The 21,588-nt window shown below is 42.3% G+C and overlaps 2 protein-coding genes across 4 annotated transcripts in view; both read right to left on the bottom strand.

Annotated features, from left to right (window-relative positions):
* Positions 1–12,777, bottom strand: part of LOC110534759 (myotubularin-related protein 11) — a 30,446-nt gene extending 17,669 nt beyond the window's left edge. Inside the window, exons 1-2 of one of the 2 annotated variants that reach the window (XM_036946325.1) lie at positions 12,677–12,777; positions 6,607–6,676 (exon numbers count right to left, since the gene is read on the bottom strand). In XM_036946325.1, coding sequence (XP_036802220.1) covers positions 6,607–6,670 — 64 coding nt within the window. In that variant the 5' untranslated portion in view covers positions 6,671–6,676; positions 12,677–12,777. Of the gene's footprint in view, positions 1–6,606; positions 6,677–12,331 lie in introns of both variants that reach the window. The other variant, XM_036946314.1, reaches the window with a different exon arrangement.
* Positions 12,778–14,478: 1,701 nt separating this feature from the next.
* Positions 14,479–21,588, bottom strand: part of LOC110487659 (OTU domain-containing protein 7B) — a 32,652-nt gene continuing 25,542 nt past the window's right edge. For both annotated transcript variants that reach the window (XM_036946349.1, XM_036946341.1), the window contains exons 11-12: positions 20,504–20,582; positions 14,479–19,585 (exon numbers count right to left, since the gene is read on the bottom strand). In XM_036946349.1, the coding sequence (XP_036802244.1) occupies positions 18,095–19,585; positions 20,504–20,582 (1,570 nt within the window). In that variant the 3' untranslated portion in view covers positions 14,479–18,094. The remainder of the gene's footprint in view (positions 19,586–20,503; positions 20,583–21,588) is intronic.

Consider the following 21,588-nt stretch of genomic DNA (forward strand, 5'->3'; position numbering starts at 1 on the left):
TCATACCAATATTTCAGCTCAGCCTGTCTACGTAGCTGTCAGTCTGTATCAAAATGGCAGCTGCTAATGTTTTAATAGAGAAGGACCAATTCTTCTGTCCGATCAGGTCTGGATCTACTGAAAGATCCAGTGACAACTGCCTGGGGACACAGCTACTGTAAGGACTGTATTGAGCGCTACTGGGATCAGGATGATGAGAAGGGGTTCTACAGCAGCCCCCAGGGCAGTCTGGCCTTTATCCCCAAGGACTTTTTTGAACAGAAATACCATCCTGGCTGATATGGTGGAGAAACTGAAAGGAGAATTCCAAAGTGTTTTCTTCTATGCTAGACCCGGAGATATGCAGTGTGAGGTCTGCTCGGGGAGAAAACGGAAAAGTGTTTTTTTCCTGTCTGGTGTGTATGGCCAGTCTACTGTAGGACTGCCCTCCAGCATCACTATGAATCTTCTGCATCTAAGATGTACACGCTAGTCAAAGCCTTGCCAAAACTGCAGGAGAAGGTCTGCTCTCGTCATAACAAGCTGTTGGACGAGTACTGCAAAGAACAGCAGTGTTTCTGTTATCTGTGTAGATGAACATAAAAGCCTGCAGCAGCTGCAGCTGCAGCAGAAGTGTGAAAGAGTGTGAAGGAGATTCAGGTGAAAATACGGTGGGAAACATTCCAACTGAAGAGAAAAGAGAAGACATGGGAGATAGAACGGCTCAGAGAAGCTACGGCGTCACTCAAGAGCTCTGCACAGGCAGCAGCGGAGGACAGTGGGAGGAGGTTTAGCTGGAGCTGATCCACTCCATTGACAGAAGGTGCTCTGAGGTGAAGGAGTCAATCAGAGCCCAGGAGGAGGCTGAAGTGAGTCGGGTTGAACTGCTCCTGAAGAGACCGGAGCAGGAGGTGGGTAAGCTGTGGATGAGAGAAGCTGAGTTGTGAACAGCTCACGCACACACAACATATCACATCTATTTCCTTCAGACGTACAAGGAACATTGTAAGCCTGTCTCTGAAGATTTGCCTGCCACTTCGACTAAACCAGGCTGGGATTTTGTGGCGGTGAGGAAATCAGTCACTGAACTCAAGAAAAAGTTGAAGAGCTACTAGAAGGGAGGGGTGGAGATAACCATGGCAGTGAAAGCTGTCCAAATGCTAGTGCAAGTAAGGAATCATTCCGTCATCGCAATTCTTGATATCAATGCAAACATTGTCACAAATACAAAAGGCAGCATGATACCAGAGGCATGTGCGTGCCAATAAATTAATTTTCCTATTTAGATCGATGAACAGTTCCCTGCCTTTTCTCACTGTGGTGTTTCGGCCGTAAATGAAGCTGCTTGTATCAACGCCAGTCATATACTATTCCACCTCACACTCCAACACATTCGCATCAATATACTGTACTTACAGTTAAAGTCGGAAGTTTACATACACTTAGGTTGGAGTCATTCAAACTAGTTTTTCAACCACTCCAAAAATGTCTTGTTAACAAACTATAGTTTTGGTAAGTCAGTTAGGACAACTACTTTGTGCATGAAACAAGTAATTTTTCCAACAATTGTATACAGACAGATTATTTAACTTTTATTTCACTGTATCCCAATACCAGTGGGTCTGAAGTTTACATACACTAAGTTGACTGTGCGTTTAAAAGGCTTGGAAAATTCCAGAAAATAATGTCATGGCTTTAGAAGCTTCTGATAGGCAAATTGACATCATTTGAGTCCATTGGAGGTGTACCTGTGGATGTATTTCAAGGCCTACCTTCAAACTCAGTGCCCCTTTGCTTGACATCATGGGAAAATCTAAATAAATCAGCCAAGACCAAAAAATTGTAGACCTCCACAAGTCTGGTTCATCCTTGGGAGCAATTTCCAAATGCCTAAAGGTACCACGTTCATCTGTACAAACAAGTATAAACACCATGGGACAACGCAGCCATCATACCGCTCAGGAAGGAGACGCGTTCTGTCTCCTAGAGATGAATGTACTTTGGTGCGAAAAGTGCAAATCAATCTCAGAACAACAGCAAATGACCTTGTGAAGATGCTGAAGGAAACAGGTACAAAAATATCTATATCCACAGTAAAACGAGTCCTATATAAACATAACCTGAAAAGCCGCTCAACAAGGAAGAAGCCACTGCTACAGAACCGTCATAAAAAAGCCAGACTACGGTTTGCATCTGCACATGGGGACAAAGATCGTACTTTTTGGAGAAATGTCCTCTGGTCTGATGAAATAAAAATATAACTGTTTGGCCATAATGACCATCATTATATTTGGAGGAAAAAGGGGGAGCTTGCAAGCCGTAGAACACCATCCAAACCGTGAAGCACGGGGGTGGCAGCATCATGTTGTGGGGGTGCTTTGCTGCAGGAGGGACTGGTGCACTTCACAAAATAGATGGCATCATGAGGAGGAAAATTATGTGGATATATTGAAGCAACATCTCAAGACATCAGTCAGGAAGTTAAAGCTTGGTCGAAAATGTGTCTTACAAATGGACAAATACCCCAAGCATACTTCCAAAGTTGTGGCAAAATGGCTTAAGGACAACAATGTCAAGGTATTGGAATGGCCATCACAAAGCCCTGACCTCAACCGTATAAAACATTTGTGGGCAGAACTGAAAAAGCGTGTGCGAGCAAGGAGGCCTACAAACCTGACTCAGTTACACCAGCTCTGTCAGGAGGAACGGGCCAAAATTCACTCAACTTATTGTGGGAAGCTTGTGGAAGGCTACCCAAACATTTGACCCAAGTTAAACAATTTCAAAGGCAATGCTACCAAATACTAATTGAGTGTATGTACACTTCTGACCCACTGGGAATGTGATGAAAGAAATAAAAGCTGAAATAAATAATTCTCTCTACTATTATTCTGACATTTCACAATTTCTTAAAATAAAGTGGTGATCCTAACTGACCTAAGACAGGGGATTTTTACTAGGATTAAATGTCAGGAATTGTGAAAAACTGAGTTTAAAAATATTTGGCTAAGGTGTATGTAAACTTACGACTTCAACTGTATGTATCCTCATTACACTTCAGATGCATTTTCCAATCCAAATGCAGATGTATTGGTGCATATTTACAGAGCCTTTTTTTTAATGTCAATTAAACTTGCAATTTAACCTGCTCTTGTGGGACCTCCCATGGGATACAGGGCTGATACTGCTTTGACTCTACAGCTATCAATTTTAGTCTATTACCATGTTATTACGCCATAAATGTGTTTAAATGCTTTGTTAGGAATGATTCATTTATGCAACATATTTTAAAATCTGTTTGTAATATTTTGTTGATGCTTGAAAATAAAAACTAGATTCCAGAACTATAGAACAAATCTTCCAAAAACAAGCACTTTCATCCATACAGCTCTCTCACATCTAAACACACTGAGCACAAAGACACACCCTCTTTCACACATCAGTGAGACAGCACATTTGTAATGCTCTCTCCCAGCAAAACAAAGCCTTTGCCAGCTAGACTTGGGTTTCCATGGCAACAAAGTCCAGGACAGAGTAGAGGGGGAAAATAGCCTTTTTATCTCTTGCAATGGAAGTGTTTGGCCAGACACCATCATGGTGGAGAGAATGTTTTCATTTTCAGTTTTTAGAACAATAAAAAGGATTTGGTGGGTTGTTGAAAGGGCTCAATTCCTTCAAAACTAATTTTAAGGAACTGAATTCCTTCAAAAATAACGTTGAAGGAGAAAAAAAAGGGAATCATTCAAAAACATAACTGCACAAAGCATGCCATTTTTGGTAGTGCTCAACCTCAGACAGCCAATTAGACCTCAGTTGAGAGAAGATTTTCAGGGATACCAAATTACATAAAAACAGGAAATCGTAATTTAACACATAAAATGCTTGTTTATCCTATGAGAAAGGGAAGTGTGGCTGTAATCAAGGTCTTCACAGCTAACACTCAAATACTTTGCCCATTGCACAAGATTAACACCAAAGCCTGGCAAAAACTACAAAGAAATCTTCAAAGGGTCCCTCAGCAAAGCCACAAGATCTTTGGGCTGGTGAGCTGAGGACTGGAATCAAGCAAGGCACTGTGATTAGGCTATGTTTACGCCGACTTCGGTCTTATGACGCCGGATCATAGTCACAAACCCTCAACACAAGTATTCCCTTTCTATAGTCCCAGACATATAGCTACAAATTAAACTCTTGAACCAGGCACCCTACGGACACTTTAGGTTTTAAACACAAATGAGCCCTTGTTTCTAGATTGCCTGTTACTCTGTGGCCAATCAGGCTCAGTGGGATTTGCGTGCTCCTTTTAATGGCTCCCCGGGTGCAACAGTGCTGAAGACATTTCTTAGGCATTGTGGCTCACAGACATGAGAGAGGGGACAGGAAGTGTCTGCTTCTGGTTTGACTATTCTGGACTGGAGAGTCTGCAGGTGGTTTACATTCCTAAAACATGGGAAGCTGAGGATTGAGTCACTCAATACTCTGTATACAGTGACGCTGTTTATAAGATGACACTGGTAATTTAACAGTTTAAACAGTTTTACTTTCGTCCAACAGAGTGCAGGCCTCACACACACCACACACACACTAAGCTCAAGTGCCTTTGTCTCTCTCTTTTTCTAACCCTCCCTCGCACACAAAAACACATGTACTCACATATGCACTCAGACAAACACATACACATGCACTTTCAAACAAACACACATAAACTCTGGAAAATCCCCACTGTGGCTATATTTCTCTTTGTCCATTGGTGTTCTGCCAGTGGATTGAACAACCTGAGAAATCGGCCAGAGAGAACACAGCTGAATGTGATATGAACCAAATGCTCCATTTTCAATTTAATTTGTTTCCAACCACATTTGTTCTCCATTTTGTTCCTATGTGCGTGCAGATGAGACGTTTCTGGCCCTCTGCTAACCAATGGGAGAGAATAAGACAAAAGGTTTACCAGAGCGGTGTCATGAAATGTCTGATGAAACAACACACACAGCTTTGTTTTCATAAATTTACAGGACCTTTTGGGCAATAGAAATGTATTCCCATTCAAAAATCCTATTTTGCCTACCCCTAAACCTAAATATAACCCTAACTTTTACCCCAAACGTAATAATTAAGCCTAAAATGTCATTTTAACAAAATCCGGACATGAAGTCCTGACTTTTCAAAATGTTTCTTGTTTTCCTACCTTGTCAGGACATTGTGGTCGTGATAATGTAGGAAAACATGTATACATATGCACACACACAGAATGAACAGCGCTCTTCACTACTTCTTTAGGTAGTTAGCGTGCTATCCAAATTGAGCTCATAAAGCATACAATTGTATATTCTTCAGAGATATTGACCTGCTCTTCTCTTGTCACTCAGCAAGGCCAGCAGTGACAGTCCAAGGATTGACACCAAACCAAATCCAGTGTAACATAAGCGCATGGATCAGGGGATTGTGGTTATGCTCTGAGGAGGGTCCTGTCCACTTGGCTTTGTCTGTGGATCTACAGTAGGCCCCTCATATTCAAAAGGTACACGATCTATCTATCTTTCCACCCATAGCTGTTTGTGCTGCCCTGACCCATTCACCCCCTGGAGCCCGCTCTGGTTTCCCCTGTCCTGTGTCCGAATGTTATCTGAGAATGTGATGAATGGCACGCAGGGTTGTATAGTATAAAGTACACTGAGGCCTGGGACTTTTCCGACTGTCTGTGTGTCTTTGGGATGCTGCAACGTGAGCCCTTTCACCCAGTTTGCTTCCACAGATTCCCCATTACCTTGCGTGGTGCATCTGTGAAAGTGTGTGTAGCACATTTTTCAGAGCTGAAAGTCAGTTTCCAACATGAGAGAACTCCTTCGCAGAAACTATGACAGTGTTTCCAATTCGGATGAATCCTTTCTGCCTTAATGTGAGGCAGATTTCCATGACCAGATGTGTTTCAAATCTACCATGGCAGGACACAGAAAATTGGTCAGAGAAAGGGATGTGAGAGCCGGAGAGAAAGAAAGACAGACGGACAGAACTTCACAGTCGCATGATAACAAAAACAAATCAGAATGGGTCTACAGTGACCCTCAGACAGACTGGGAGAGTCTGGAAAGAATGAGACAAAAACAGTTTCTGAATCAGACAAAAATAAAAAGTGAATGAAGTGGGAAGTGAGGGAGGAGGGGTGTGTCTAGGTCAGCAGTACAAGGTGGAAGTGAGAGCTGAAAGTGAAAGGGACAAGGAAACACACACACTGCTCCCACAGAGGTGCTGTGAATAACTGCTGATATGAATCGTTAGAGATTAGCTTGGCTCTGGAGGGGCCCTGGCCTGCCAACATTCCAGTTGGAAAGCTCCTGATGCGGCGTGCTGCTGAAACTGAGATTATGAACAGGGGCAGGAGCCTGCAGCACTTCTCTCCACAGTACACTGACACACTGTTCTCAGAGGCTACATTACAGTAGCTTAGCACTAGGATTTAGTAAGAAAACAGAGATACAGATGGGTGCAGTTTCAAAAGATGGACTTGCCTAAAGAAATGTGGCTGACGCTGTGTTTTCAGACCCACATGTTATGATACACGTATAGCTACTGTATTTGTCACATGGAACTAGCCTCATATTCATCAGTGCTCTTCAGTCTGGGTCTTACCTGGTAAGCAGCGTAGTCCAAACATATCTCTCCCCCGTGCGTTGACACCACTGTGACTCAGCATCCTCTCCTGCAGAGGGAACAGATAACAGGCCTGGTGTTATTACTGCATCCCGTCAAAAAATATTAAGAGAACAAACACTAATGTAATTTTGCTTCAACTCAAGATTTTCTTATTGACCACATTCCCCAAAACCATAGCCAATCCCACAATGCTCCATGATGACTCTCAGTTTCCATGTTTTATTAGTTGTTTTGCTCTGTACTGTATGATTTGATGCGGTCTCAAAGTACTCCAGGCTGTTCTGCTAGCGACATAATCCAATCCCATAGAACCGCAGGTTGCTATTACCGGACTACTGGCTAGCTGCTAGCACATATGGGCCCATTTAGCCTGAGCTCCCACCCACCACAGAAGACCATTTACATAGGGTAGAAATCACACAATGCACAAGACATAGGCCTAGGCATTGAAAAAGGAACTGTTTGTTCTGGTAATGGCCACTCTGTCCAGTATAGAGACATGGAAATTGCTATAAAGTATACAATGAATCTTTATGGTACTGACTAGTCACTCAGCAATTCTTCACTGCCTACAAGGCCAATGTTCACAAACACGTTACATTTTTGCTCCAGTTTAGTCACATATTTCTTGGCTTGCGAACTAAAAACAACTTATGTGTGACAAATACTCTTAGGCTACTATAACTCTTGTGACACACACAATGTAGAGGTGAAGTGAACTGTGTGCTAACATGCTAATGAGAACGTATGACACACTTCTGGTTTCCTTTAGATTGACAGTGGCTACAACCTCATGAGAACATTAAACAAAGATAATCTTTGCTCCTTAAACAGGTTGTAAGTTCCACTCATTCATAGCATAGCTGTTTGCCTTGTCTGTGAAATGCATATGCCCAACTGACCATATCAACAGTGGCCTAAGCTCAAGAGCACTCTGCTAACATTAGCATGAGGCTAGCATAATGCTAGCATAATATGCTAGCCTCATGCTAATGTTAGCAGAGTACTCGAGTGGCTGAAAATGCTAGAGAATATGGAGCTTAAGGAACTTGTCAACAATAACAGAATTTGCACATCTGAATAATAGTAGTATTGGTTTTCAGCTTCTTTCCCATCATCAAATCACACAGCTTTTAAATTCTTGCCACAGCAGTTAGTGTGAGAGAAACCCCAACCCCAAACTGCCAACCCCCCTAACAAAAACCTCAAAAATGGGCTCTAACAAAAATCTAAAAAATAGGCGAACAGTCCTGACTTTCTCAAAACAGAAGATGACGTCCTGGGTCATACCAAGACATCCTGGACAAGGTTATTGTTCCACCAATTTTATTGACTCAATCCTCCACCCAAGACCTGAGTTAGCAGAAGGGCATGGTGGATAAACAAGCCAGTTTTTAAATTACAAGGGAGAACACTAAAACTTTACAGCGTTCTTGGTTTCTGCTCGCCAGCAGACCATTGTTAATTTTTGTTTTCTTCTGGCTTTTCAACTCATTTGTTTTTCCATTGTTTCAGCACCAATTCCCCATTTATAACTCAAACACCCACAGCTGCATTGCTTGCTCTTTTTCTGAACTTATTTTGATATTTAGATCTTGTTTTATTTTTTTTTATCTGAAACTCAGTTCCTATCATCAACCCTTTTGGTAGTTATCAATATTAACAAACTCTGTTTCTGTGCCTTGGGATTGTGTTATATCCCGAAATTCAGTAAACATATTTGGATTCCAACAGCAGAAATTCTCCAAACTGCTCCACCAGCTAAAACTACATTGGAGGCTGAGGAAGAATAGAGTGAAAGCCCATCAAATAAACTACAACAAAATGTGTGATAACATGAAGAGTAACTGCACTAGACAAAGGTAGAACAAGTCAGCAGGTAGATCAGATAGGAGAGAAGGGCGAGGTGAATCTGTCTAGACGAAAATGACTGGAACCCTAAATCGGTGAGGGAGAGGAAAAAACCCAAATTAGAGTCCTAAATCCAATTCACCCCCCAAAATGAATAACCACATGTCCAGGCTCTGTTTCTGCTGATGATTCACTCCTTGACTCTCCCTGAAGTATCTGGCTTTTGCCTGTGTACTACTCGATCACTCTTTCCCTCCGTCCTGCCCTCCTTCCCTTTCTCCTCAGGGAGTGCAGCCAAGGCCCATTGAAGTTTCCATTGCTCATGGCTTCCCCTTGCCACTGTGGGCAGACTGCTTCTGCAGAGGAGAACATACCTCCTCTGCCCTGAAATAGACCAAACTTACTGGTGGAAGGAAATTGGCAGTCTAACACCACATAAACCTCACACTGTAGGTTTGAACAACGTCCCTCGCCAACAAGGGGCCTGTGTGTAGCTCAGGTAGTTAGATTTTTACTAGTTAGATCATTAAAACACACTGTTTCAACATGTGGTGCCGCTGTAGAAGGAGGTTAGCCTGGCGGTTTATGTGGTATTGCTATTTTCCTCACATCAATAAGCAGGTTTGTGGCATTGCCGTAGGGGCTCTAAAAATGTAAAGAAGGATGTTGGGTCTTTTCTCTAAACATGGACTCGCTTTGAAGTGTTTTACCTCTTGCCCCATTTGGAGCAACTCCTGAAACATTAACCAGACAAAAGTTGTCCTGAAACCCAAAACCGTTTCTGTCTAGCCGTGAGCCGTGGCTTTGCTTTAATGCTGCCTCGTTTCTTTTGCTTTCAAGGAGCGTCTACGACAGTGTAATACATTTCCTACAACATAAATAGTCACATCACACACTTTATTATACCGAGAGAACAAAACCCCAACAACAAAACAATGAAAGAGATCCCACACTGGAATAGACTACTGAGAATTCCACCTCGGAATGTACATAAAACAAGGAAGGAAAGTGATTTAAACATATAGGACAAAATATGAATGTTTTAATGAATCTGCAACAAACACTCATTAACTGCCCTTAATGATAGTCCAAATGAGTTGCTGTTCATGGTGAGACATGTTGCATTCTAATCTTCTTCTATATCCCTCTAAATTAAACTCTGTATCATCTAGTCTGGAGGAAACTGGTTGTATACTCAATGATGCACTCGCTGTGTAAGGAGGGTTCAAAGTTCAATCAGAGGGTGTGTGTGGGGCACGTGTGTGTCTGAGGGTGTGTGTGGCGGCATGTATTTCAAGCTTCTATTTGTCACTGGTTGTGCATGTGTCAGTTCATAGCGTAAGTATGTAAATTTGTAGACTGTAATAACAGGACAGGTTTCAATAACTCGTGTTTTAAATGTGCTTCTTGTTAAACAAGCATTTGTGACTCCAGCAACTCATAAACATACAACTCCCACATTGGGTGTTGTCCAAAACATTCTAGACACTTGAAATGGACAGAAACAGGCTACCATCCTTGTTTCACGCTTCCCTCGGGATAGCAGTTTTGGTTAATAATCACCCAATGTACAATCAATAAATCCTTGAAAACAAGCATACATCTTGTTTACTAATGAGAGACGGCATTGTTTTGTTCAGTTTCCGCATGGGAAGCACCGCCAGTTCCATAGCTTGTTTCAGGATCGGAGGCCTTGGCCCTATGGGACTGGGTGTGTGAATACCATTTTGGCTCTCTTTTATGAGCCCTCATGGATCTCCAGCCACTCTGAATAGAGCTGAGCCCTCTGACATTTTCACTACTGTGGCACTTGCATTGTGTTGTGTGGTTGACTGACTGACTGCTTCCAGATTCTAGCTAGCTGAGGAGCCAGCATGTGAACAACTCAAGGGAGGGGAAAGACAGAGTGGGGGAAAACAACAAGCCTGGACTGTAATTATGAACAGTAACATGCAAACCTCCTTATAACCCAACCAGTCTGCATGTGATGTGAAATGGATGGCAGGACTTTGCTTACTTAACCTTATGTCATATCTCAATGGTAACTAATTTGGTATTACTGTACATAGCCTACATACACAAGAGTTACAACACTTATTCCACAAATGTAATTTGGTTCAGTATTGGGACCAACTGTAGCCTACTTCTTAAATACAAAATGTACACGACAAAGCTTTCATATCCAGTGTCAACTCATTCCTATTCAGTGCATTTCTAAACCTCAACACTTTAGTGGAAGTGAAACCAGAGTGTATAGGTGTATAATATTCAGGACATCACCATATGTTAATCTGCAGCCACATTGCAAATGTTTATTTCCAAGATGGCTAAAAGAAACTGCTATTTCTGTTAGGCACTTTTATTCAAGAACTCCTGCGCCTCAGGCTGCCGTTGCCATGGCAACAGTCAGATGTTGCGCTAATCACCCCCACTCCACATGTGAGCATTGAGCAGCAATGCTTGAGGGTGGAGTTGAGGCATCTGTTATCGTTTCCCCCTGCGGCTTCTCAAAATAACCATGGAGGAAGAGCTAAGCAGCACAGAGCGCACGAGCACACCAGCATAAAATTCTAAAGAAATATCTAGGCTATGACCATCACTGTAATAAATCAGTCTACCAATTTTCACCAAGGTTCTTCAATTTAGATTGGGTTTTAATTGTATTGGGCTTATAGACATGTCCCTCGCCCCGAATGTGTTCACACAGACAGTCTTCCATGCAATGATGTCCAAATCTCTGTAAATCTGCATGGCTGCTGCCTTTACAAAATACTTTTCCCAAAGACGGGCGTGACAAAGCATGTTCACTGACATACTGTAAGTAAAAGGTTGATCCCTTTGTGGTGGTGTAACAGACTTGAAGGCATCAACGGTGTAGACCTGTGCAGACAGACCCATCCAGAGCTCCACCACAATGTGTCCTGTGCAACAACAAAAAATTCAAGGCCACAACACATGAAGGATCTCAGAAATAAACCTGAATGTTAAGAAACCACAGGTCTCTCTGAGGTTCAAAATAAATAAATAAATAAATATATATATATATATATATATATATGCTTTCAGTGATAAAGTGTGTGATGGTAGCAGCTTCCTGTATGATTGTTTCCTGGCCACCCAAGTTTAGAATCAATTGGTGCTGCTGAAGAGTAGTTAGGAGTTATTTAAGAAAACAGGCATCACTATGCATAATGATCCAAGGTCTTGAATATGTTGACTAATCCCACTCGTCGTAGTCAATTTATATTCCAACAGTTCATTGTTCTCATATTATATTGTACAGTATGCAACTGTACACTGTCTGTAAGGTTTAAATTTGTTTAGTCCATCAGCTCAAATTATTTTCTCTCTAAATCCGTATTAACCATATGGGCATTCATAGCACATGCCATCATTTGGTATGGATAATAATTAATAGAATCCAAGTAGGCAAAATGAATCGGTGCACATGTGCTGGCTGTCTCTTTACCATACAGAAACCTAGTGCATAAAACAAAGAATGCTACGATGGACAGCTTCTTTTAGATGCTGTATAAAAGGAAAACAACCCCCTTAGACCCAGACAATAAGAATAAAAGGCCTTCAGTCTTCTGTCTGTGGAATACATACGTCTTACAATGTTTCATAGAATTTGAGACATTGTCGAATTAGTTGGACACATTGTAACTAACCATTCTGAACACAGCAAGATTTGTAGGTGGAATCTACATCTGTTTATATAGTCCAACGATGGAACAAAGTATTTCAGTTCATTATTCTCATTTGTAGCTAAAGTTGACCCACGGCAAGCTACCTTTCAGAACACGAAAAAAATCCAACATAATATTAAAACATTGAGTCGAAAGCCTACCTTTATATCTGGAACCATCTGTCTCACTTTGAACGTGGTTTTGGATCCAGTTAACATTTTGACGTCCAACACTCAACTCTCTCGAGCGAAATATAGAAAGTAGACCTTAGACCTTAAGAAACGGCCCACTTTCTTCGAATGACAGCGAGACCCTGCATCACCGGTTTCGAGAACAGAGGTGGTCTCTGTGAATTAAAAACTAATTTCGTTCCTTTCACGGTTATCTTTGCCGAAAGAATCCATGTATGTAGGCTACAGTGTAGTGCACGCCCCACATAAATGTACCGCCCGTCAGGATTATTTGCCTATAGTTGTTAGTCACTGGAATGTGTAAGAAATGTTTACCTCTGCTTGTACCCATTCCTCTCATTTCCATTTGTTGATTCCCTCGCCATAGTTAAAATGACACACCAGTGAAAAAGAGCAAGTGCAGTACAGCCTCTTAAAGGGCCAGCAGTGTAAAAAGCATCTAATAGGATCCCAATTTTTCACCAGTAGATTGTACTTCAATAATAGTCCTGCAAATTAAGCCACTTTATTCAGGTAATCAAGGTCTTGGTTAGTTGAATGAAGTGTCACAGCACTGGGACTAAAGCAGTTCAGTTCTTCAGGACTATGAAGAACACTGTGCTATGACATTTTGAATTTAGGAAAGGTAAGACAAACAGTATGTAGAGCTTTTGAAGTAGGCCTAGTTTTATGGAAATGGAGATGGTTCAAATGGGCCATTTAATAGGTTGTTGAATACAGGCCTAGACACAGATGCACATATATTTCTAAATACCTTTTGCCTCCAATGCTACATTAAGTCATTTGTAATTGACAAGCTGATTCACTTAAATTAGTAGTATAGAAACAGCCTGAGGTACAGAAATAAAAATGTGATCGTGTAGTCCCATCGTTAACTTCAATATAGATACTTAACATCAACAGCCCTATAACATTTTACAGGATCATACATGCTTATAAAATAGTTGTAAATCATTATACCCGTGTTACTGATGCAGAATGAATTGGATGTTGCATTTGTAGTACACTGTAAAATGACTAAGTATTCAACTTCTCGCCTACCTTGAGAATTTCAAACGAGAATGGAAGCAACGATGTAAACAAGAAAATGCCATGAGGATGACTAGGCTTAAAGAGCACAGAAGCAATTTTTTTTTAAATAAATTCTATTTCAAATTCTAAATAATATTACCAGTAGTAAACTACCTACAAGATACAAGCCCTAAAAAAGTAGGCGTTAGTCTTAACACAGGCCAGTGATACAGTACCTGCAGTTGATCCTTTGGTAAATGATGAGCGTCTGAGGTACGGCTGCACTGTCATCTGAACTGACAATGTAGAAAGGTAGTACTGCAGTAATGCAGACAGATGCTATTGGAAGAATATTCCAGCGGGAATGTATTGAAGAAATTCCTTTTGATGAGCAAATAGAAATTCTAAAATGGATAAAGTACAGTCTGTCCTTCCTAACAGCCAGGTGGGGAGACCGTGTCCTGGTGAACGAGCTATAAATCCAAACCTCGTTCTACCACATGGGACCCTATTCAATATTACATAAGGGTCTCCAATTTCTCTAATACATAGAACAGCTTCAGACACTGTCAGCTGCATCATCTGGGTGAAAGTTACTACTAATGTGTAACGCTGTGATAAGTTGTTTCTAATACATAAAAACAGCTTTTGCTGTTTAATCAACCAAGCGAGAGAGAGGCTTGTGTTTCAACACAATTGATAAATTGGACAATATAATAGTTTTGAACATTTATATCTACTGGCTGGCATTAGATGTAGATGAGTCGATGTACACATTGATTCTAACAATGTAAATCGCAGTTAACCCAGAACTCAAATCTGGTGTCATTTGGTCAGATGGTCGATAAATGTACCGGACTACAGTACCATTTATGTTTAAGTAGTCTGGCCACGAGAGATTTCAAATCAATGGTGTCACAATTACATCATCCTTAGATCAAGATAATACCAATTCTCACCCTTCATCCAACATTGTATATCCAATGAGTACATTGAAAAACAGACAATCCCTTTTCAATACATCTCTGGAATACCTACCATACATTTGTAATCCCCCCCCCCAAAAAAAGTCAGAAACGGAGAAAAACATTTGGATTGCCACCATGTTGTTGAAATACAAATGAGAGTTTATTCAAACAGTGCAAAAAAAATAAAAATAAATCAGATGTTCTTTCCATCCAGATTGCACTGTCACAGCCTCTCCTCTCCAAACACGAAAAGAGAAAATAACATAAAAAAACCAGGACAGCCCAAATCAGCTCAAAATAATGCACAAATTTGGTTAAATGGATAGTAATTGACATGCAACAGTTCCAGTCCCATGCAACTACAGTATCCCATGTTCATGTTGCTGATGACTATTTTGTCCCATAGAAATTAGAGAAAATGTACAAAATGTACAATATAAAAATAATGGGTCAGTTACTTTGTAAAACAAATGCAAAGCCATCTAATTCCTAGAGAGGGATTGCAGCAAGAGCATTGGTTGAAAACACCAACAATCAAGTATTGAATCATTACCGTAATGTGTTAGCATTGCATGGATTGGTGGTGGAAAAAAAATACACGTAAAATTCAAATAAAAAACAAACAAATAAAAGCCAGTCTGCTTGACACAAGTTCCTCAACTAAACATTCCAAAAGGAAACTTCTGAAACAAAACAATCTTACTATAAATATATATTCTCAAATCATATCGTCAGGTCAGCAATGAGGAAACTAGTTTGCTAATGAGAAACCTTTGAGTTTAGGAGGCTCTTTTGTGATCAACCCTGGCAGCTAAACTGTCCATTCTGGTGAATACTGACTCCTCCATAAACCCAGGCTATTACAAGCTTATATTCCACTCATTTTAGCATCCGTCAATATAGATTATCCTTAAAAACATTGTAAAACTTTGGGTTTACAAAAATAACTTCCAACATATACAACCTCGCTGTCATTTGTTTTGTTTTTTTATACAAACATGTTTGCAGTCTATAAGTGAAATGTTCAAGATGTTGTCTGTAAGCCATCCAATTCTTTAAAAAAAATTGAGTTGATGATGTAAGCTAATATTATTACATTGAGAGGAGAAAGCACACACACACACACCCATTTCTTAATTATCCATCATTCCATTAAAGATGACCTCGTTCGTGCCTTATGAGCTGCAATTTTTTTTTTGCAAAAAGGTTTCATACAGCGTAAGCACACACACACAGAAATATTGTTTTGGATATAGCATAATGGTATTGTGGGGAATGGTTAGTTCCAATTCAAGAAGAACATGCTATCTCAAGTCATGGAGCATCCCTTGAAGGATGACTATTTTGAGCCGCATGTTTGAACTACCTCTCAAAAGACAAACATTACTTAAAGTCCCTCATACCCTTGGCAAATTGTATTTTTGGAAATTAACTCAAATCTTAGTACCCTTAAAAATTGTTCTCTTTTGTATTTTTGGTTAAGTAGGGCATGGAAACTTCCAGGAACAGTGAACACAAATACAAGAGCGCCATCCATTGTGCAAGGCAGTGAATTGCATACAGATATTCTCACACCATTGTGCTTCAAGTGAAAAGACTGAACGGCTGTTTATCAAGTCAGGAAGATTGGTCTTCCTCATGAGTCTACATGGATCATTGGTAATAACACAGCTTGGGTGAGAAAGTGTTAATACATTGGTGATGAGAAAAACAATCAATTCCTAATCTGCAAATCATTGAGAGTAACATGAGACCAAAACGGTATCTAAAAAATGTGATATGTTCTAATCTCCAGAATTATTTATATATATATTTTTTTACATTTGATCTCTAAATCGCTTTATGAACTACGAACAATGACTCCATGTCTGGATGCAAAATGAAAAAAATTAAAAACAGGGGCTTTACACCGAGTAGGGTACAAAAATTCCAGAAGAGAAACTGCAGCAAAAACAAATAGTGTACACCTGATGCACATTTTGTAAAACATACAAACAAGACTGTAATGCCACAAGGACAAGAGACTGAAAAAGGCAACAAGGAAATAGAGTTAAACCACAACACTGGCACCAAAAAGCTGTACCCATGGTAACTGAATCCTTAGAGAAGGGGTTCTAGCCCATGCATCTGCCCTCCCGCAAGTAGAGGTGGCAGTGTCTACAGTTCTGACATGACCTAAGGACAACATAACAGTCAGATACCTTCAAAACGGTAACAAAATGTCTACAGACATTAGGAAAGTGCTTGAATTTGTGCAGAAAGAGGTTAAGCGACAGGGGTCAGTCACTTGTTTGGAATCAACACAATGCCCTCAATAGGACTTGAAGGGGAGTTGGGTTAAACAATCCAACTTGTTTTGAATCGTATCAATGGGGTGTCCATGTCAGGAATTTGGGGTTTTCCATAAGTAGGTTTTCACGAAAAGTTACATGAATATTTAGACCAAAGTAACACAGCCCTATGGACGAGATTCCAGAAAATACCTGTTACCTTTCTCAGCCACAAGAGAAGCAGAGACTAATTGACAGTTACAATGTAAGTGGACAATGTTACAATGGACAGTGTCTTTTTCAACCAAAATGTGAACGTTTACCAGTTTAGCATATACTGATTACCTTGAGGTCGAGCTGAAATTGCAAGGGGAGTTTGTGTTTTGAATGCTGGTTTAGTAGTGTTGGATGACCCTAAATGTACCAGCATATTATTGAAATGCCTCATTTTCATGGATATAAAATGACGAAAACAAGTCAGGAACAGTAAGATTCTAGCAATCTTATTAAATACTATTATAGTCATTCGGAATATCTACCACAGTACTCTGCCATGTTTGTTCTATAATTGATACTGGGAGACATCTAAAAATGGACACAATTTGGACACAATGGTGAATTTAGATTGGATGGTTCCTTGGCCATAAAAGGCATCTTAAGGGTGGATAGGGCTATCTGTTTGCCTGTTTATATTTGAGATGAACTTGTATAGAGGGGGTCTGTTGCATTCTGGAACGTTAGCAGCACCAATGCAGCCCACAGAACAGCAACCACTGTAACATAATACTGTAGTTTCAATTTGCATTACAAGAGAAAAGAAACCCAACTACTCATCAGGAAAGAGCTCCGTTCATTTCCAAGTCATACATGAGCACCCGGTATCAGTAATGCCCTAGGCTAGTCCGTCTGCATACATCTCTAACCCTCTGGTTGAAAAGACTAACAAGACATCGAAGGGCTGATTCGTATGTTAAAATACCATCAATTTACAGGGCCAAATATAGGTCGTCTCCACATATAGAGGGGTGATAATCAAGAAGTTTCAGGTTGTGCTTGTGCAGTGTTAGTTTGTGTGTGTGTGTGTGTGTAATGTGGATGTAAGAGTGCGTGTATCGCCTGCCGTATACATTCTCTCCACCAGGAGGAGACAGTTGCGAGGTGACAAGGGGACAAAGCGGAGGAGAGCCTGAAGTTCTCACTCACTCACACACACACACACAGCCTGCATAAGAGCCACAGCAAATGTAAGAGAAGTGCACAGTCCTATTGTCTAACGCCCGCCGCAGCAGCCGCCAGCCACATTCTCTCCAGTCACTGTACCGATCCTGTCCAGGACGTTCTCCACACACAGTGTTGCCTTTAGAGAAGGAAGTGATGCGATGAGAGGGCCAGGCTCTGTATCGTCCTATAGCAGGAAACCTCATCCATCAGTTCCCTTGTGGTTGGTGGCCACAAAGCCAGTTCTGGTCAGTCTGTCCGTTCGTTCAGAACCTGTGGATGGCCGGCTCCGTTTCCCTCCTCTTCAGCTCCTCTCGGTAGCAGCAAGAGCAGTAGTTGCCCGTCTCAGGGTGTCCGTAGTAGTTGCAGCTAGGCGTCCGGCAGCGGCTGGACTGGAGGCTGGACAGGCCTCCTGCGCTGCCCAGGGAGTAGTGCCTGACTGGGAGAGGCCCGCTGCGAGGAACATCCAGGCCGGAGCGCACTTCTCGGAATCCGTTAGTGTAGCCCCCGCCTACAGGGTCTGAGGTGGGGTAGTCTGGAGGGTTGTGCTCGGGGAGGTACGAGGGTGCAAAAGAAGAGGGGATGAGGCGAAAGGGGCTGAGGGGTACCGGTGCCTGTGGGGGGTGGTACTGGGGGTGAGGGGGGCCCTGCGCCATGGGGCAGTGGCGGGGGAGGGTGGCGTAGGAAGGCAGACCGGGATAAGACGAGGCTGGGGAGCCACCTGCAAGCTGGCGCCGCGTCTCCATGTAGCCATGCATGTGTGGGTGCTGAGTAAGAGGGACGGGGGCCGGGGAGGGCGACTGATCCATGAAGGTTGGCCGTGGGATGGGCACCACACCAGAGTAGAGTGAGGGGCTGAACGAAGACGACTTGAGGTGGTTGAATGTGGGCAGTGAGCTCTCAGCCGGCTCTTCTTTCGGTTCATAAGTGCGGTAGCCCACCTCTGTACCCATCGTTACCTCCTTCTTGGGCTGCTGGATGCCGTTGGTGCTTCCTTTCCGCTCTGCCTCTCTCCGCTGCTGATCCTGCTCTACCCGGAAGCGCTCCTCAGCGTCAGACAGGTAGCGCTGGATCATCTCCTCCTGGAAGGGCTGGCGGTTGCTGGTGGTGAGCAGGCCAGCAAAGATGAACTTCCTCTCGCCCTGCATGGCCGCCCGCAGGATGCCCAGGCTCGCCTTCACGTCGGCACTGTACTTATATGGGTCACACTCTCTGCTTCCGCCACCCGTGCCATTCTGACGCTCGCTGCCCGACGACGGTGAGCCCTTCCCAGAGTCCTCGGAGGCGTGGGCCGAAGGCGAGCTGTCCTTGCTGTCTTTCCGCCCCCTCAGCGAATTTTTCTTCTTCTCTGTGCCCTCCTGCTTGGCTCCGCCTCCTCCTGCATTCTTCCCCGTCATCAGCCCGCCCACATTCTTTTTCAGCTTGCTGCCCAGGCTCTTGCCGAAGCTGCCCAGCTTGTTGGCCACAGAGTCAGCCCTCTTCTTGTCTTTGTCTTTCTCCTTCTTGGTCTTCTCCTTTGCCCCCGTACCAGTCGTCAACGTTGCCGAGCTGTTACTGGACGAGCTGGAGGAGGAGGAGCTGTTCTTGGTCGACACACCTCCACCTGCGCTGGCCGCCCCTGCTGTCGTCATTGCATCACCGTTGCCGTTGGAGCTGCTGCTGACAGACTCCTTGTCGGATTCTCCTGAGTCGGGAGGGGTGCGGGTGTCCTCTCCTGCAGAGGCGGTGGGGGATTCGGGCTGGGCCAAAGGTGCCTGCTGAAAGAACAGATACACCGATGATGAATTATAGGGAAGAGAAATTGAATTTAAAAAAGAAACAGGGAGCAGGTGTGAGTGACGCAGAGAGCAACAGAGAGATTAAGAGCAGGAGTGAGAGGTACAGATGACTCAGTTCAGAAAGCTTCTTTTCCATTTCTATAAATTCTATTGGAAAATGTACGCAATAATTGGAGACGGTGTGACGTACAATGAAGACGTCACTCTAGTTTACACAATGGACAGCTATAAAAACGGTCCTCTCTGCCAAGCCCCATAACCATGACAACCGAAGAGCTAAAGGTAACTCCAACATCCTCATTTTTATTGGAAAGGCCTAGAAAACTTCACAGATCTTCAACAGCGATCCTTCTATTGCTACTTCTCACTAGAGGTTAACGGTGAAATTGCCATGAGGTTGAGATTCCTTTCTAACTCCCCGGCATTCGATTGGAATGCACGAAAAGGCCACTCTAACCATTTAGTGTGACGTCATTTTATGCGTGGTTTGTTTTCACATGGGATTTGTGAAGCAGAGTGGAAATGACTACCGTCTAGATCAAAACAAAAAATTACAACCCACATAATAACAGAAACCCACACAGTTATGTAACACTGTAAATAGCTTGTCTACATTTAATAGCTTTCAAATCTGTTTTCAATTTAATCATCCATTACAACATGCCAAAAACGTAACCAGGTAGGTAGCATAAGCTTCACATTCAGAAACTATTTGGGGGTGGGGGGGGGGGGGGTTCAGGTATGCCATTGTTACAAAATGATCTGCAACCAGGGCTGAATCCAAACCAGCACTTAACTCAAATGATCACTTAGTCTCCGATTGACATCAACGCATGACTGAGGGAAATGTGTTAAGAGTTAGGATTCTCCGTTAGTGAATGAGAACACAAAATATACCTCACAGGGCAGGGGCAGCCAGGTGACTGTCATGTAGCTGTGTAGCAGCTGGAGCTTTGCCTCCAGGGACAGGGTCACACTGAGGGAGGAAGACAGACAGGTCAAAGTTCAAACGGGGGGGGGGGGGTGAAATCGCCTCGTCATGCCCGTAACAGTAACACCATGTTGGGTGAAACATTTAGAGAAAAGGGCTGCTTCCCAGAATATTACATGCATCTTTTAGAGAAAGGAAAATAAGAACTAGGCTACATAAGTGATGTCTGGTGACATGTTGGTTATTCAAACTAGGCTAATGGCGTGGCATCTGTTCAAGTCTTGAGCCCCAAACGGCTCAGCTGAAACTATGTAACCTTTCATAATGCAGAAATAGTATACAGTGTCAGATATGTAACCAACATGAATGCATAATTGTGCAGAGCTGAAATACTAACGACCCCATAATGTTTCTATAATCCATTTTCAGACAAACTTCAGAAAGTATTCATACCCTTTGACTTATTCCACATGTTGTTGTGTTTCAGCCTGAATTCAAAATGGATTAAATAATCTCACCCATCTACACACAATACCTCATAACGGTATACCACAAGGTTTTAGAAATGTTTGCTAATTTATTGAAAATGAAATACAGAAATAAGTATTCACACCCGAGTCAGTACATGTTAGAATTATCCTTGGCAGCGATTATATCCATGAGTCTTTCTGGGTAGGTCTCTAAGAGCCTTGCACACCTGGATTGTACAATAATAGATTATTGTATTCTTCAAACTCTGTCAAATTGGTTGTTGATCATTGATAGACAGCCCTTTTCAAGACTTGCCATATATATTCAAGCCTATTTAAGTCAAAACTGTAACCAGGCCACTCAGGAACATTCAATGTTATCTTGGTAAGTAACTCCAGTGTATATTTGGCCTTGTGTTTTAGGTTATTGTCCTGCTAAAAGGTGAATTTGTCTCCCAGTGTCTGTTGGAAAGCAAACTGAAACAGGTTTCCCTCTAGGATTTTGCCTGTGCTTAGCTCAATTCCATATATTTTTTATCCTAAAAAACTCAATAGTCCTTGCCGATGACAAGCATACCCAT

This window comes from Oncorhynchus mykiss, chromosome 2, assembly GCF_013265735.2.
Source record: "Oncorhynchus mykiss isolate Arlee chromosome 2, USDA_OmykA_1.1, whole genome shotgun sequence".
In the NCBI taxonomy this organism is placed as follows: domain Eukaryota; kingdom Metazoa; phylum Chordata; class Actinopteri; order Salmoniformes; family Salmonidae; genus Oncorhynchus; species Oncorhynchus mykiss.